The sequence below is a fragment of the Miniopterus natalensis genome, chromosome 7 (assembly GCF_054644295.1).
Source record: "Miniopterus natalensis isolate mMinNat1 chromosome 7, mMinNat1.hap1, whole genome shotgun sequence".
Taxonomy (NCBI): Eukaryota; Metazoa; Chordata; class Mammalia; order Chiroptera; family Miniopteridae; genus Miniopterus; species Miniopterus natalensis.
Window position 1 is genome coordinate 37,463,539 of NC_142087.1, and position 16,054 is coordinate 37,479,592.

Consider the following 16,054-nt stretch of genomic DNA (forward strand, 5'->3'; position numbering starts at 1 on the left):
GAAATATCATTCTAAGTAAGGATTTGCTGAAAAACTATGTATATTCTATGGTAGATTTATTTGGTATTTTCATCTTTGGATTTTTAAAGTTTAAATATATCACTACTTTTTAAGGCAAAGTATTTTGAGCATAAAATAATGATAATGTTTGATCCAGTCTTTGGAGTAGTCATCTAATTTTCACTGAAAAGCAGAAAACCATATAATAAATTCTTATTTGTAATCAATAACTTCCTGTAAACCCCAGGTCACATCTGTGGTCAGCCTGTGGGGTTCTTAACCTTACACCAAACAGCTCTGACAACATTAGGGCCAGCACTTTGTGCTTCTTGAAAGCAAATTAAGCCTAATGTTTTCATGTGTATTTGGGTCAGAGAAATCAACATAATGTCCTATTATATCAGTATAATATTATTCATCATGGAATGAGCTCAAAATTGCTTTGGGGTATAAAGGTGGCCAAGATAACCAGAGAGTTCAGAGAATCCATGCTATTGGTACTTGTCACTATAAGCACCCAGGAGCGGCATGTGGCATGGCAAGAAGCCGCACCAGCTCTCTGCCTTGGTGCACAACAGCAAGAACTGATGTCCAAGCAAAATTTTCTGAAGACCCTGAATCAGCCACTGATGGGCATGATCCATCTAAATGACTTTTTTACATACAAATCCCCCAGTAATGATAACTAATATTGCTTCCAGTGGGCCAGGGGTACGCTACCTTATTCATCTACATGACTTGCATTTCACATCAGTCCTGGGTACGCATTGCCACGTTCCCCGTGTTACAGAGGAGGACCTACATGTGCAGAGGTTGCCGAGGTCTTGCTGCTGGAGTGCAGAACCCTGACTGCAATCCAGGTCTGTCCCTTCCAAGGCTGAACAATCCAAGTCAGGATATTTGAATTCTGACATCATACCCTGCCTAAGCTTTTATTATTATTATTTATTTTAACTTGGCCTTAGAGAAGTCATCTAATCTCTGTGAAATGAATTCCATTCCCATATCAAGGGAAATAATAATAGTGAGCCACCCCGAAAAAGTACCTAAAAGTTAATTCTCTCAAATTTTTCCTCCAGCGGTGGCCCTTATTGGGCTATGCTTTGGGTAAAAAGATTATCCAAATTGAGTCAAGAATGGAACGGAGACTCTCTGGTGTATTTAAAGGTCTTTAGGTGGAAGTATTTTTGATTCAGAGCTTCTAAACCTTCTGTGCAAGGAGCCCAGATATGCAACCTTTCAGCTATGTATCTGTTAAATGTAGGTCAATTTCAATGAAAAAAGGCCAACTTTTCGATCTCTTCAAGGTCAGCTGGTTGGTTTACTCACAAAGAAGCATGATAAAATGGCTCTACCATTTCTTTTCCCCAGTCTAAAGGCATTTCAGCCCTTCCAAATTCATCTCTCTTGGGTGAAGCTTAAAATAGTCCCAAAAATGGGATCAGGAGCTTGGCTGTGCTATAAAGTGTTAAACTTTACAACAGGTTCAAGGTTGGGCATCAGCCAATAGGACTGCTATCCAAATATACAATAAATATTATTAGTAGAAAGTGAAAAGGAAGCTTATGGAAAAGGTAACATACCAAGCTATAGTGATGCAATGCCAGCAATTTTACAAAATCATTCTTGCCTAAGATTTCTAAAACCTGTGTATCACAATTCTGTGAAAGAGCTAAATTATTATCAACTACTTTGCTTGCATCAGAGCCATTAACTTTGGAAATGATTTTAATCTAAAGTTGGAAAAGATATATTGACCTGCTACTATAGGCTGACCCACAAAAGCGAGTCACGAAATAGAGGTGATGGCCTTCACTTCCTATTCATTTAGGCTGTTAGACGCAGGCGGGGAGCTCTGGAATGCTCTGGTAGCTGCTCCTGACCACCAACATTCACTGCATATTTCTTATTTGATACAAATGAAGAAGGGGAACTCATGCAGCACTCAATAATAGTAACTCCTTTATTAGTGTAGTCCCAAGACAAGTCCTTTTCGGTAAGATTAGCCAGAAAGGATACATTTGCACATCCAACGACATTTTAATAAACAAGCCATTTATCATTCTTACCTTCATTGGTACATTCAGATTAACTTTAAGATTCTTTTCTAAAACCATTATCCCCCCAGGGATAAAAGACAATGAGTCATTGAAGACTGGCCGTGAAAATATGATATCTGTTGGAGGTTTGCAGAGATGATAGACTCATTTATGTACAGAAATCATTTTTCCTCTGGCTGAGAATATACCAGGTGATCTTGGCCATGGGGGCTCTGTGCCTGCAGGCCACCATAGTTTTCACTGAGACCTTCCCAAGAATAAATGTAGGTTTAGGAAAGAACTAATGGACATATATTTAATAAGTTATAAACCCAGCGATACCAGTCAAAGGCTTCAAAGGAGCCAGGGCAGGTCTGAGGAAAACCAAGTGGCTAGATGGGAAGAAATCACTCATCAGTGAGGTTTAGAGTTTGTTTCACACTTTGAAAGGTATGTTGTAAACTGTACAACTGGGGTTAACTCTGGGAGGTGGGACTGGGGCAGACAGAGTCCTTTCCTTGAAAGTACTGGTGACTTTTCACCTCCAGCAGGTGCTATTTCCACAGTAACAGAAAAAAAACAAACAAAAGTAAACAGAAAAATTAAATGTATCATAATCATAAGCTCTGGTCCGGTTCCTTTTATATAGAGTTGCATGTCTCCTAGGTGAGGTTATAAAGTTGCAGAGTCTGAAGAATAAACCATGGCATAACATACAAAATTGAAATGTGACAGCTACTGAGACTCAAGAGGAGAGTTTTCTTATGACCAAAAAAAAAAAAAAAAAAGGAGGAAAAATTCAGGGCATGTTACAGTTCTGACATTCAGGCCTTGTCTGAAAGAGGTACTCTTTCTGGAAGTTTCTGTATTTGGGCAAAGCAAAAAGGTGGGCAGCCAAAAAGTGAGTTGTTGGGCAGCCAGATGAGTCGAAGTCTAAGAGGTCCAGGGGGCCAAAGGCACTTTGGCTACAGAAGAAAGGCTGGTTTTTACGTAGGGTAGCCCCTGAAGATCCTAAGCTTCAGACTGAGCCTTGGATCAGTGGCGGAGGAGCAGTATCTGCTTGGTCCTAAGGATAGATCCTGAGTGAGACTCTTCAGTGACCAGTCCCAGTTGAAGACTTTAAGACTAATATGAAACAAAATTTCATTAGATCTTGCTCTGAATTTTAGATTCGATTCCTTATATTTATACTTAGATGCTTTAATGAAGAATATTCTGTCACATCCCCGAATGAAAAAGGAACTTCTCTTTTAAAAAAATTAATCCAATTCTGGGAAGACTAGCTGTTGGAACCATGGGGGTCATAATTCTGGCACTACTAATCACCTTGTTGTTTTTTTTTAAAAAACCCTTGATTTCAGAAATTACTAATTAATATAAAATGCTCTCAGCCTTAGCAGTGCTGGTCCCAAAAGCTTAACATAGTGGCAAGTGGCGAGCATCTTAGAATTCACTGAGAACTGTCTACATGCCCTTGCGTATTCCCAGCCTCGGCTCTTCCACAAGGCAAACTGAAAGAGCTTACTGTTCCTAAGGACAATCGGGTTACTGCTGCCAGATAGGATAACCAAAGATCAGTCAACAGGGAGCATTCGCAGAGCCAAACATTTTCCAACCTGCTGATTTTCATGAACTATTTCCAAGGTTGATTCAATACATGTAATTTTAAAAATCTCATTGGACATGATAAATGTTGCCATTTACTGTGTTCGACTCTGAGAATGTTCAATATGACACAAGGCAAAAACCAAGGCCTGGGAAATTTTGTTACTTGAGAGTTTATCCTTGGGAAAGAAGTTGGGCCACATTTCTCATTCTGCTTATCACCTTGGGAGGTTCTCGGAGTTTCTGAAAGGGTGTGGCTCTGTTGGGCAGCTCCGTAAGACACGCAGGCTGCCTCCATAATGCCCAGGCCACTAAAGAGCAGGCAACACTTCTAACGAAGAGTGTTCACTCTCAGGGAACCAGCTGTCGCCTACGGTAGAGCTCACTAATCTTCTGTCCTTGGAAGGATGGCACTGCGCACTTCGTTACTATGGAAAGATGAGGCCATCAAAGGCAGAGCTGATTCCACCCATCTGGACTCTACCCTGTGAGCCCATTCACGAGCCTCTGCCGCACAGCGCACAAGGTGGCACCTCACGGGTCCATCTCCACGTAAAGGGGAAGCTCTAAAAACTCAGCGTTGGAAGAGGGGGAAAGGAGAGATATTAAAATACACTGAATGTGAGGTTCCAGCTGAGCGACTTTACATTATTTTCCACCCCAAGGGTAACATTTTCCATGACTATGGTTTAGAAAACCAGATGTTCAATTTTTTTCCTTTTTCCAAAGCATTTGGACACACATGATCTCAGCGCAGCAGGTTTTCGACTAAGTGGAAATCAAGAAATACTATTTGAGTTAACCACAGATGCTGTATAGTACTGATTGCCAATATCTCTTTTAAAAGTAATGACACTGGTCCAGCCGCAGGGTTGTGCGGCAGGGAAGAGAGACAGATTTGTGAACCCCGGAGTGAGGTTCTGCCTACCCCAGGCCATGGCTGTGCGGAGACCCCGGGAGAAGCCACCACTGTGTCTGACCAGGAGGCAAAACCTTCACCTGAAGGCTTGGGGGGGTAAGAAGGGAGGCGAGCACATTAAACTCAAAGTCACTGGACAGGATCACTGTGAGATCCACTTCAAATGAAAATGACGACACATCTCAAGAAACAGAGAATCGTTCTGTCGAAGGCAGGGCGTTCCAGTGACTTCGCTCCGGTTTCTCTTTGGAGAACAGAGACTGCTGGCAGTGATATTCCCAAAGAGCTGGGAATGGGGAAGAAGGCGTGACTGGCGTTTATCAGGAACCCTGGGGCGTCGGTCAACGGTTTAGATATTCGTTTTCCTCTCTTCCCTCAGTCCATTTTTCTTTTAAAAAGTAGCTCTTTTGTAATGTGGTGTTCAAAATGGAACTGAAAACCGGCACCCATTTCTTTAAAACACCTGGCAATTGGAATTCCAGTGCCCATTATTCACTATTGTTTGTTTTCGTTGTGCTGATGACTGGTGAGCAAACCTCAGCCTCCCTCAGATCGCCCTCTCCTTTAGAAATATTACATGTGTGCACAGGGAGGCCACCTTCTCCAGGACCGTGCATTTGCAGGCTTGTGAGAATGCAAGTGCTCATAATGACTTCTAACCGGCCCCGAAGTCCTAGCCTGGGATGGCTTCACTCCTGGACTGACTTTCAGTGGGAGACGGGAAAACGTCCTTTCCTTAACTTGAAGCTACTTTTAAAATCTGAGGGTCTGGGCAAAAAGAAGAGGAATATGAGACTGGAGTCAAGAAGACCAATAAGGTCAGAGTAAAGGCTAACAACGATGGCTTCACTACAGAGAAAGCATTTGGAGAAATCTTGTCAGAAGACCCCAGAAAGTTCTGATTTTCATGAGCCATTAATAAAAGTTATCTGTGTAGAAGTGTGTACAACAGAACACTGCTCTTTTTTATTTTATTTGTACTTTTTGGCCTGGGAAATGGGTTTTAAATGGACATTGTCTGTGCCAGCTTCATTAAAATAAGCAAAATATTTGTTAAAAAAAACAAAACAAAACCTGGCAGATTTTAAAGGATTATTTTGCAAAGTAGCATTTTATTTTCTAAGTCATTGTTGGAAATTCATTCCATGAGCTAAATTCTCCCCATGGATGCTGGCATTATGACGAACTTCCTAATAACTGTAATTAAAAGCTCCTTTGAAAATTCCTCTTTCTTGAGTCATATTAGTCAGGGAAAATGAAGGCTGGATGGGGTGCAGAGAAAACAGCTCTTCAGAGGGAGCACTTGCAGCTGCTTGTTAGCATGGAGGACCTCTCCGTTCTGTCCAGGGAAAACCCAATGTGCACTTGACATAGCAGCAGACTGGTTTTGAACTACGAAAACTGCTATTTAGTAAAGTAGCAAATGACACACATATTTTGTTTTTCATGTACTTGGCAATATAAATAAAATTACATCTGTCCCTTTTTCCCCCTTTGAATGGGGCTGCCCATGTTTGAAAAAAGTCTTGCACTATATTTTGGGTACACAGATATTTAATAGTTTCCATTTGGGGGGCCCTAAAAATTTTTCTTTTTCCTGTTTAAAACACTTTTTACACTTTTAGGGGTATATAGTACTTGAAGTTCTTACCAGAAAACTACTTGTGCATTTGGAAACCTTTATTCAAACTACTTTTAAATTAGTGGTTTATTGTCAGTATTTTTTTATAGTGTATTTTCCATTTACTCTCTTCTTTCTTTCTTTCATTTTGTATAGATATAAAAGTTCCAATCTAGGATACTGCCCTGCCACTCATGAAAAATGTTCTGGCACCAAAAGTAATGACAAATGTCAAGCATAATAGAAAATTAGAGCAAAGAGCCATTCAGCTTCAGTCTTTACATACCATGAATAAATCATTAAAACATCACATGGAGAAGTTTACATGGTGATTGTTCACCTGCAGTACTGTGGACATTTTGTTCCCTTTTTGGTGGACCAGAGTGAAAATATTCATGTACCATCCCTGTTACTTGCTGATATTTTTTCTTTTATGGTAATAGTCTATCCTTATGACACCACTGCAGCCAAATTGGCTTGACCATCCTGCTTTAGTTGGTATAGGAGACAATGATACCATCTTTATTGCTGTAACCTGGTAAGCATTATATGCTAATAGAATCTAGTTAAATTGTTTCAGGTGAAAAGTATTCTTTCAGTTTCCAGTTTGAATGTGTTTGGATTAAACAATAAATTACTAATGCCTGCAGCAAAAAAAAAAGAAAAAAAAAAGAAAGAAAGAAAAAAGAAAGCAGCTCTTCCGTTGTGAAAATCTTATTTGTATATGGAGAGAAAGCAGTAAGTGCAGAGGGGAAAACACACATTTCCCCCAGGCTGTGCTCAGACCTCACCACTCTTCCTCATTTGGATCTGAGCCCAAGTGCTGATGACAGCCCTCTCCGCTGGCCCTGAGGCTCTGGGCTGAGGGAGGGGCTGCAGCTGTGGCCTCGGGGCACAGGGAGTGCCCAAATATGTTTGTGCTGGAGCGGCCACAGCCCGCACCCGCCCTCCCAGGGTGACTCCAGCCCTGCCCCTCCCCCCAGAGCCAGGGTCCAGGGCTGGGGCCTCAGGCTCTGCTCTGGGGAACCCTCGGAGAAGCAACACAGGGTCCACAAAGGCTCGGAACAGGGAGTCGGGGAGCAAGGAAGCTTTAACACCCGGTGCCTTCGAGGGTCTCACACTCCAAACCCACCACAGCTGCTGTTTTGTATAAAACTGCAAGAAATCTGGGTGGTATCAATAGTCTCCTTTGGCTTATTAAGCAAGGTTTATCTTCTTAATAGTTAGTAAACATGGCCTTTGGTAACAGCAATAACTACTTAATATTTACACTGAAAGCCCACCTCTCTTCAATGCTTTACTTTTTTTAAGTGTCATCAAATATTTTTATATTTCAAGTGGCCCCAAAAGGATCTGAAACACTTTACATGCTTGGAATATTTTTTAAAAAGTACTTGTTCTTTCTTCCTTACGCATTAAGTTACTGAATTAGTGATACTGTCAAGTGCCCATTCGCTAAGCATCAACACAGAAGCCCCGTACTTTCATTTTTCTGCATGATGAATGCGCGGCACTCGGTATTGTCCCCTCCGTGGAAGAATGGTCAACTTTCATAAGGCCTCGGTCCACTCTACAGACTACTTTCCTTCTCTCTTTCTGTGGCACATCTGCTAGCGTTGAGGGGACACAGCTGATCTGCTCTCACTATGGTCCTTATTTATACATGTAAGCCAAATGAATTAACGGGCTGACGCTAACATGCAAGCCTTAACGATGTGATTTCTAGCAAAAATACAGCAACAGGTCAATCTGTTTAATAATTAATAAATGTGGCCTTTGGCAACACTAATAATTACTTAATATTTACACTGAAATCTCACCTCTCTCTATTTTTTTTAAGTGTCATCAAATATCTTTATATTTCAAGTGGCTCCAAAAGAAGCTGGAACACTTGACGTGTGTTTACAGGCCACCAGAGAAGTTTTCTGTTCTCCAGAACACCGGCCCATGATAAAAATGATACAAACATAGATTGGGAGTCTTCCCTCCCAGGTGCGGGCAGAATGGGGGGCTGGAACCTCAGCACCCACCTGCCCGTGTGGCTGTCCTCCATCGGCAGGCTGCACCCGAGATCCGTGGTTGCCGACATGCACAGGGGAGTGTGGAGAATGCTCCCCCACTGAAGAGCCACAGCCTGGACTGTCATCGTCTCGCTTAGGGCCATCCGCCTTTGGGTCCACCTGGACTCCAAGCTCACCAAGCCTGGGATAGAGCTCTGGGTGCTCACTCTGAAAACAGCAAGAGAAGACAATCACAGCTTTACCCAAATCTTCCTGCTGGGCAGTCCGATTTTTATGGCTTGAGGATTATTATTCACTTTATGGGATTTATCAACACTTCACTTCTCAGCCCTTACCCCTCATATGCTCATTCTGGCCATTTCACTCATTGGCCACTTTCTCTATTTAAATAGCATCAGTATAGTAAATACAGTTTATTAGACAAGACTAGAAATTTTACTATTTATAAACTGTTACTGCTTACAGTTAAGGTTTTATAAATTAGAGGAGAGAGTCCAAAGTATTGATCAACATGGAACTTTACAGCTACTTCTAGGTTTTGCTTAATGATGGTTTTCTATGTCATGGACATTTGAAAGCAGGCTGAATTAATTTTTGAAGACTTTCTCCACCCTGAGAAAAGAGAATCAGCTATCTTCCCATTCTTAGGATGACTTAAAATTACACGCACTGCTCACTAGAGTGAAGAACAGATGAAAGGTCTCTGGGGACTAAAAGGAAACCAGTGTTCACAATGCCTTGAAGCAGCTGACAGAGTAGCCAGTGGTGCGGATACACCCAACACCAGTGACTCCAGCCCTGTGCTCACCAGAGAGCAAGGCCAGGAAAGAGCCTGCAGAGCTCATGGCCACTCTAATCAATAAAAATCCATCTGCAAACACATAACTCTGTTCTGGTTCTCTCATGAATCTTGGAATTGCTCTCTTTCTTAGGAGAACATACACAAATGTCAGAGGCGGCAAGGCCTCTTCCAATCTGGAGTTTAGAAGATACCTTTATAAAACTGCGTTGGCAGAATGGGCTCTGGTATTTAGGAATAAAAACTGAAATGGAAAGGGGAGAGAAGCACTTAGAGCTGGGTTTTACAAACTAACAAGGTAGAGGGAGACGTCGGGGATCTCAGGATGATCACTTAAATGAATTTATAAATCAGCAACAAGACAGATGGCAGCAAAGCTTTGTTGCAGAACGGAGTTACAGACCCATATGCTCTTAAAACGAGGTCAAAGGACAGCACAGAACTCTTGGTCTGATATGTAACTGGATGACCTCTTGCATTACCATTGTCTGGAGTGGACTTGACAAAATAATTTGAACTAATAGAACATGACTTTGTGTGCAGGGGGAGGGGGACAGCAGTGTCTGGGGGTCAAGAACAAAACGGATGCAAATAAAATGAGCTCTCCGGGTGGAGGTACCTCAGTGAAATCCTCTCCTTCCTCCTCCATCTGTTTCCCTTGCCGCCAGTGCTTCAGCAGCCACCTGAGTTTGACGTAAAAAAGGAAAATGTTCTGCTTCAAGGACCGGAGCTCCTGCTGCAGCAGAGTCCTCTCATCCGTCCAGGTCCGCTCGTGGAGGGTGTTCGGCAGAGCCAGGCTGTGCATTTCCAGTTCTTTCCACCTCCAGGCATAGAGGGGCTCCTCCTCCGTCTTGAACAGGAGAAAAGGGAGTGTGACAAGCAGCTATGCCCATCTGCCACCCACACCAAACGAACAGTCTTTGCAAACTGCCAGTCAATCCATATCATTTTGCATATGGTACGTGAAACACAGAAGCCACCAAAAGTTTAGTGAACTCCTTGAGATGCTCACTCTTTACAAAACCTTATGAGTTTTTGGATTTAGACGAACGTGCTATTTCAAGGTAAGGCATTATAATAACTTCTCAGGGCTAAGTCTCTCATTGTGTTTTTAGATGTTTCTGAATGCCTTCGGGAAAATTATTTCTTGGATGAATGGCTACCAGATTCCATCTGCCCTCCGAACCTGGGCTTGCACCCAAAGGCACACTGCAGTTGTAAAGGGGGAGGAAGTAGAAACCCTTCCCGCTGACTTCCTGGGCCCTCTGGTTCCCCTGCCCCAGCCCGACAGAAAGAGAATAGCAGGCTGAAGAGGCCCACAGAGAGCCTGAGAGCGAGCTCAGGGGCACTTTTTCTGAACACGGTGGTGAGCAAACAGGAAAGCAGGCCCGTAACCACAGCCACTTCCACGCTGAAGACTTCACATTCCTATTTCACGTGGGTAACTCTTAAGGAAATAAAAGCACTGCTGAAAAAGAAGTGTTTTCCATGTCTACATAAGTTCCTGCTTTTCCAACATAGGTCTAGGCACTTTTCCCAGCAATAAACAATTATTATATGTCAGTAATGACTAAGCAAAAGGGTATGAATAAAATCTTAAGTTACAGACAAGGGCACGGGAATAATATCTGTAGTAGCTGAAGTGGGATGAAAAAGGATTAGAGTGCCAGCCTTATCTTTATATCAGCTCTCCTCTCCTAATTTAACACTCCCTCTTGTGCCAAAAGCCAAGGCAGGGGGTTTTGTTCTGTTTTCCTAAAGTACTAGATTGATGCTCAGAAACCATGGGAATAGGCTGTCACTGCCTGAGGTTGACGAGCGCGACTGCTGTGCAAAGGCCAGAGAAGACGAGAGGCAGCTCTGGGGAGGGCCCCGGGACTGCGCAATGACTTGCGTGGTAACTGTCCTAACATCAGATTTTGTTTGCACTTCTTGCTGATGTAATTCAGCTTCTCAGCTGCCCTGAGTCCCACCATTGGTTCTCTCCCCGGTTCGGACACAAAAACGGCATGGGTAAGGGGGCAGGCTAGTGTACTGGAAATCCGGTGTTCCCAACTTACTTGCATGTTATCTTAGGCCATTAACTGCCTCTGGTAAAGTTTCAGCTTCCTCAGCTGCAAAATGATTAGGCTAACAGGGAATGCTGTGCAGTGCCTAGCTCCAGGCAGGTGCTCCGGAGGCGCCGGGGTATTAGTCAGAGGAGGATATTCTCTTAGCACCTCCTGGAAATGCCCCTCCCTGGCTCGCACGCACCTCCCCAGGCAGGGAGCCACTCCTCTGCCCTGTGTGTTAGGGGCACCTTAGTAAAAGTTGTTGGACACAATTCTGGTCCAGTTGCATTTAGGACCCTTACTTTTACTTTTCTGGCTGCAGGAAATTTTTAATTAGATATTAAGAACCCTCTGAGGCCACACTGTAAATACTGAAAAGCATGTTTTAGAGCAGAGGTAGGTAGTTATCTTTATGAGATGTCTGAGGGGGCGCTCCGCTGGATGAGCTTTCCATACACCCTCCAGCCCCGTGAGTCGAGGAGCCTGTGCACAACAGACACTGTTCTTTTAAAACATACCTCATCCTCTCTCTAGAGGGGCTCTGCAGTCAGTGACATGGTTGTACTGAAATCCATGTTGAAGAATGAGAAGGGAGCCAGGGTCCACCAGAGAGGTCTCTGCAACCACAGCAGCTTCTAGAAAGTTTTATAAACTGCTGGGGGTGATCAGAGCTGGCGGTTATGACAAAGTCAGGCATGACCCCTCACACACAGTCGGCCTCTTAGATTCACTGCCCAAGTTCATACATGTCTAAGTTGCATAATTAACTTGTTTGCATGCTTTCTTTTTAGAGTTTGTCTGCCTCTCTTTTCTCCTGCAGTCCTAGCCTGGATGCTCAGAGTAACCAGGGTGGCTCCTTCAACTAACAGGCACAGCGTTTTGGGCCCCTCCACTGCACACAGTCTGTGCCTAAGAGGAAGTGCACAACAATCTGCTTGTTACATTTTAGGTTAAAAATAGTTAAAGGAATCTTTTAAAACTCTTTTTATTGGTAAAATCTATCTTTCATGCCTTTTGTGTCCAAATGGCAACAATAGAGTCAGAACTACTACTTTTGAAAGAGTTTTTTTTTCAGAGATGGAAACACTGTTATATTAAAAATCTTAGGCATTGTTAAAATTGAAGCATGAGATTTTACCCCGATTTATGCTACCTGAAGATCGGTGATTTATATAGCTAGGAATTAGAGTGGGTTGTTGCAGTAAAAACCGGGATCATTTCACTAGTTCATTCTCATTACCTTTAACTAATCTGTTATTTCTCATTGAGGATATTGTTTGCTTTTCCTAATCTGATGTTACCTGAGTTGTCATGACTGAAAATCACACCTCCAAAACAGGAAAGACAGAAAATAAAAGGGTAGATCATGTCCCTTAGCACAAGGGATGACCAAGACAGAGTTTATAGAAAGAAAGATCTAAACAGAGAAAATCAGATGCTGGGGATTCACCAACTTTTGGATAACATTTTGGAAAGACTTAAGTTCATCCTACTTTCAAGAAACGCAAGACCTACTGAGACCATTAATGCTTCTTTGATTTGTTAGTTATTAGGGATTCCTATTATAGTCTTTTCTATTTACTAGGCAAGCTTTTGGGCTCTCTTTGGAGTGGCACTTGTCTACACATTGAATTTACTCCAATTCATTTCTAAAAGTTCTATCTTATTATTTTTTAATATGTGTGGTCCTTTACAATAACGACTGACTCTTTTCTCCTGTTTGCTTGTCTTTCATAGTTTTGAATACATTTATTTTATAGTGTCTTTCTGGTAATTCTAGAGTCTGAAGGGCTTAGCATTGAATCCTGCTGTTGGACACTGGCTGACTCCTGCGCCAGGTGTGCGTTTTTGGCTTGGGTGTTTGCAATTTTGCACTGTGAGGTAGTCTTCAATGGGGAGTTAGCTCTGATCTCATATGTGGCCTGGGCTGAGACTGTGCCTCCAGATGGGCTTTGTGCTTGCAAAAGCCAGCAACGGAACATAAACTTTCCTTTCCTTGGGGATTCCTGGACCTCCAGGTGACATCAGTTCAAAGCCTGATCCTGGCAAGGCTGGCGGTCCTTACAGCTACCTGGGGGAGACTCCATGCTGGTGGACAAGCTCCCCTGTTGCCTCTCCTGCTCAGTAGGCAGATGTTTTTCCAGTTTGGCCTTTCATGATGTGCAGCCCTTCGAGGGCCGTGGTTCATTTCTTTCCCTGCCCGTACTGGGCCCAAGGCCATGTCTCCTGTCCTCTTGTAGCTATTAAAGCCCACGGTTCAGGGGCACCAATTGTGGCAACTGTCCCCCCAACTTACCCACCTAAAGGCGACCAACACTGCTCTGGCTTTCGAATCTGAAATCAATTCCAACCCTTGAAGATTTTTCTAATTTTCTTGGAAATTCAGCTATATATTTTAAAGGACATTTTATATTTTATACAGCATTTTCTTCAACACATCTTTATTAAGCACCTATCATTCTAGGCACTATACTGGGGATGTAGCAGTTAGCAAAGCTGCCTCCAATCCCTGCTCCTGGGGCTTCCCTTCTGGCTCTTTAGGTGTTCTGCTGTGGTGTGTTTTCAGGTGACCCCAGCTGCTCCATTACATATTACTGTATACTGTTAAAATGTAGAAATCCCCCATGTTTTAACACATTTGGTATTAGCCCAAAGTTCCATATTAGATGTTAAAATGGGCACCCTAATCAAACATCTTTTAAGAAAAGATCTATTAATTTAGTTTCTATTTATTACACTAACTTATTTAATTCAGTTTTAATTTTAATAAATAATTATTAAATCATTTTTATTTTAAGCAAACATGAGTCTCGTCCTTTGGGCACCATTTGATTAAATGTGTGTCCCTCTGTGAGGCACACCATTGAAGGGTGGCTCCTCTGGGGCACCTGGTTTACCTACAGTGGTTCCCGGGTGCCTGCAGAGGCTGGTCCACAACAGAAGCTTTTAGATTCTCATCTATTAGAAGTTTACTTTCCTTTACTGTTCATTTTTGCTAACAGAATATTAAAACTACAGACAGATAGGTGCTCCTACTTGGGATGCCATCACTCCAGTGTTACAAAACAAAATACAAACAGGCTACGGCAAAAGATTTTGTACAGAATGAGCCGACTGCCACACCGCCACACACAGGCACATACATCTGAAGACAGTTTCCACATGACACATAGCTCTCCTCCAAGAATATAAACACTTCCCTTCATTGCCCGGTTCAAAAGAGTTGATTCTAAAGCAATCCTTTGCCCACTTAGCTACGATTCCGATTACACATCAAACAAATTCATCTTCACATCTCCGGGAAGGCAGTTTATTTAAACAAATACCATCCTTCTTTGATTCTGAGGCCTACTCACCTCCACATCACAACCACCTTCCCTGTTCATGTTCTGAAACCCTCTGCCACGCTTTGCCCTCACGCCTGGGACCCACACCCACTGACAGTGCCCGTTTCCTGGACATCTTCAGGGAAAGTGGCTTGTATGTTACTTCCCATGCTTAGGAAGATAACTGCCCTACCTCCTTCTACAAAAGAAAGGAATGCTTTCCATGGCAGCCACTCTGACGCCTAGCAATGCTGCTGTGACATTAGGACTCAATGTCACCACCTATATCACCAGGGCTCTCAGTCTGGTGAGCTCCATTTTGCTCTGGCCACTTTTGTTACTGCTTCTTCCAAAAGCGGTTTATGAGGTCAACAAATGTGTACACATACTTGGCATGTAACCAACACACATCACTTTATCGTGGCTGGTATGTCACAGCTGAGGCATAAGTGACCACAAATGCTCCGTGTGCTTCGCTGATTAAAGGATCAAGGGGGAGCTACGGAAGAGAGCCCTTTGAGATTTCTGATGCAGAAACCCAATCCTCTGGGCACAGGCTTGGCTTCATTTATATCTGAAATCTGACCAGTGCCCATGCTTGGCTACTTCTCATTGAGAACTATTTTTAAGGTGCCCTGCACATTCCAAACCACATATTCTATACATTGCTCTCTCTTAACAAATGGAAATCTCGCATAGGGGCCAAGGTCAGGGAAGAATCTGGTGCGTGGTGTGAGAATCTCACTAATATCTACTGAGATGAATAGCAACAGGAATACTGGCCCCCTGAAATCTTTTTTAATTCTTTTTCTGAGCAGTTAATTTTTGTGTGGCCGCACTAACGGGTCAGTGGGTGTCAGTGGACTCTGACTTCAGCCTTCCCTGCCTGTGACTGTGTTAAGAGGCCTGGCGCGGATACACCGCTCACCTCCTACGGTTAGCGTGTGTGCCATGTGAGCAGCAGGCCTTCTTTGCAAACTTGTTATCTGCGAAAACGCTACAGCGCAAGGACGCAGATTTTCTTTTTCTCCTTCTGTTGTTATTCTTACTGCTACTGGTACTCCTAGTACAAGGAGTCATTTACCCTTGCCGAAATGTCAACATTTTCCAAAATAAGAACTTATCTTTAGAAGGTATTTCACAAATGGAACTTGAGAAATTGATCTTTTTTTAAAACCTCAGCTGAAATTCAGAAAGTTGTTTCTTCTTTTAACCCACCGATACCAGGTATCCTGTAAGTTCCCACCCCACCCCCTGAGGAAATAAGGGCAAAGAGCTGGAGGAAGTTCACATGTGGTCATAGTTGGCTTGTGCAGATAATTAGTGGTGATTTCAAGGGTAATGTAAGAGGAAATAAAGAAAACTGCTATGGGTACACCCAGCCTGAGTCTTGGCCTCATTCTAGATGAAAGCATCATGTTTTCCCTTCCCCCAGTTACTGGGGTGTCTTCAACAGGAGCAGCCTCTAAGTCAGCTGCCCTGACAGGAGCTTCGTGTAGTGTTTCCACCATAGCCATTTTACAGATGAGAAAACAGAGGCTGACCCTTGCCTGAGAAACAGCTAGTAATGGACACAGTGGGACTAGAGCCAGAACCTGGATAGGTGCCCATGCCAGGGCTGATTCCAGCACAGCATGATGGCCCTGTTAGAAATCACTAGTGCTGCAGCGTCA

General features: G+C 43.1%; 1 protein-coding gene across 1 annotated transcript in view; it reads right to left on the reverse strand.

Moving 5' to 3' along the window:
* MTCL1 (microtubule crosslinking factor 1) overlaps positions 1–16,054 on the reverse strand; it is a 111,365-nt gene that overhangs the window by 24,679 nt on the left and 70,632 nt on the right. Inside the window, 2 exon segments of the mRNA XM_087818947.1 lie at positions 8,215–8,412; positions 9,624–9,854. Of these exon segments, the coding sequence (XP_087675073.1) occupies positions 8,215–8,412; positions 9,624–9,854 (429 nt within the window).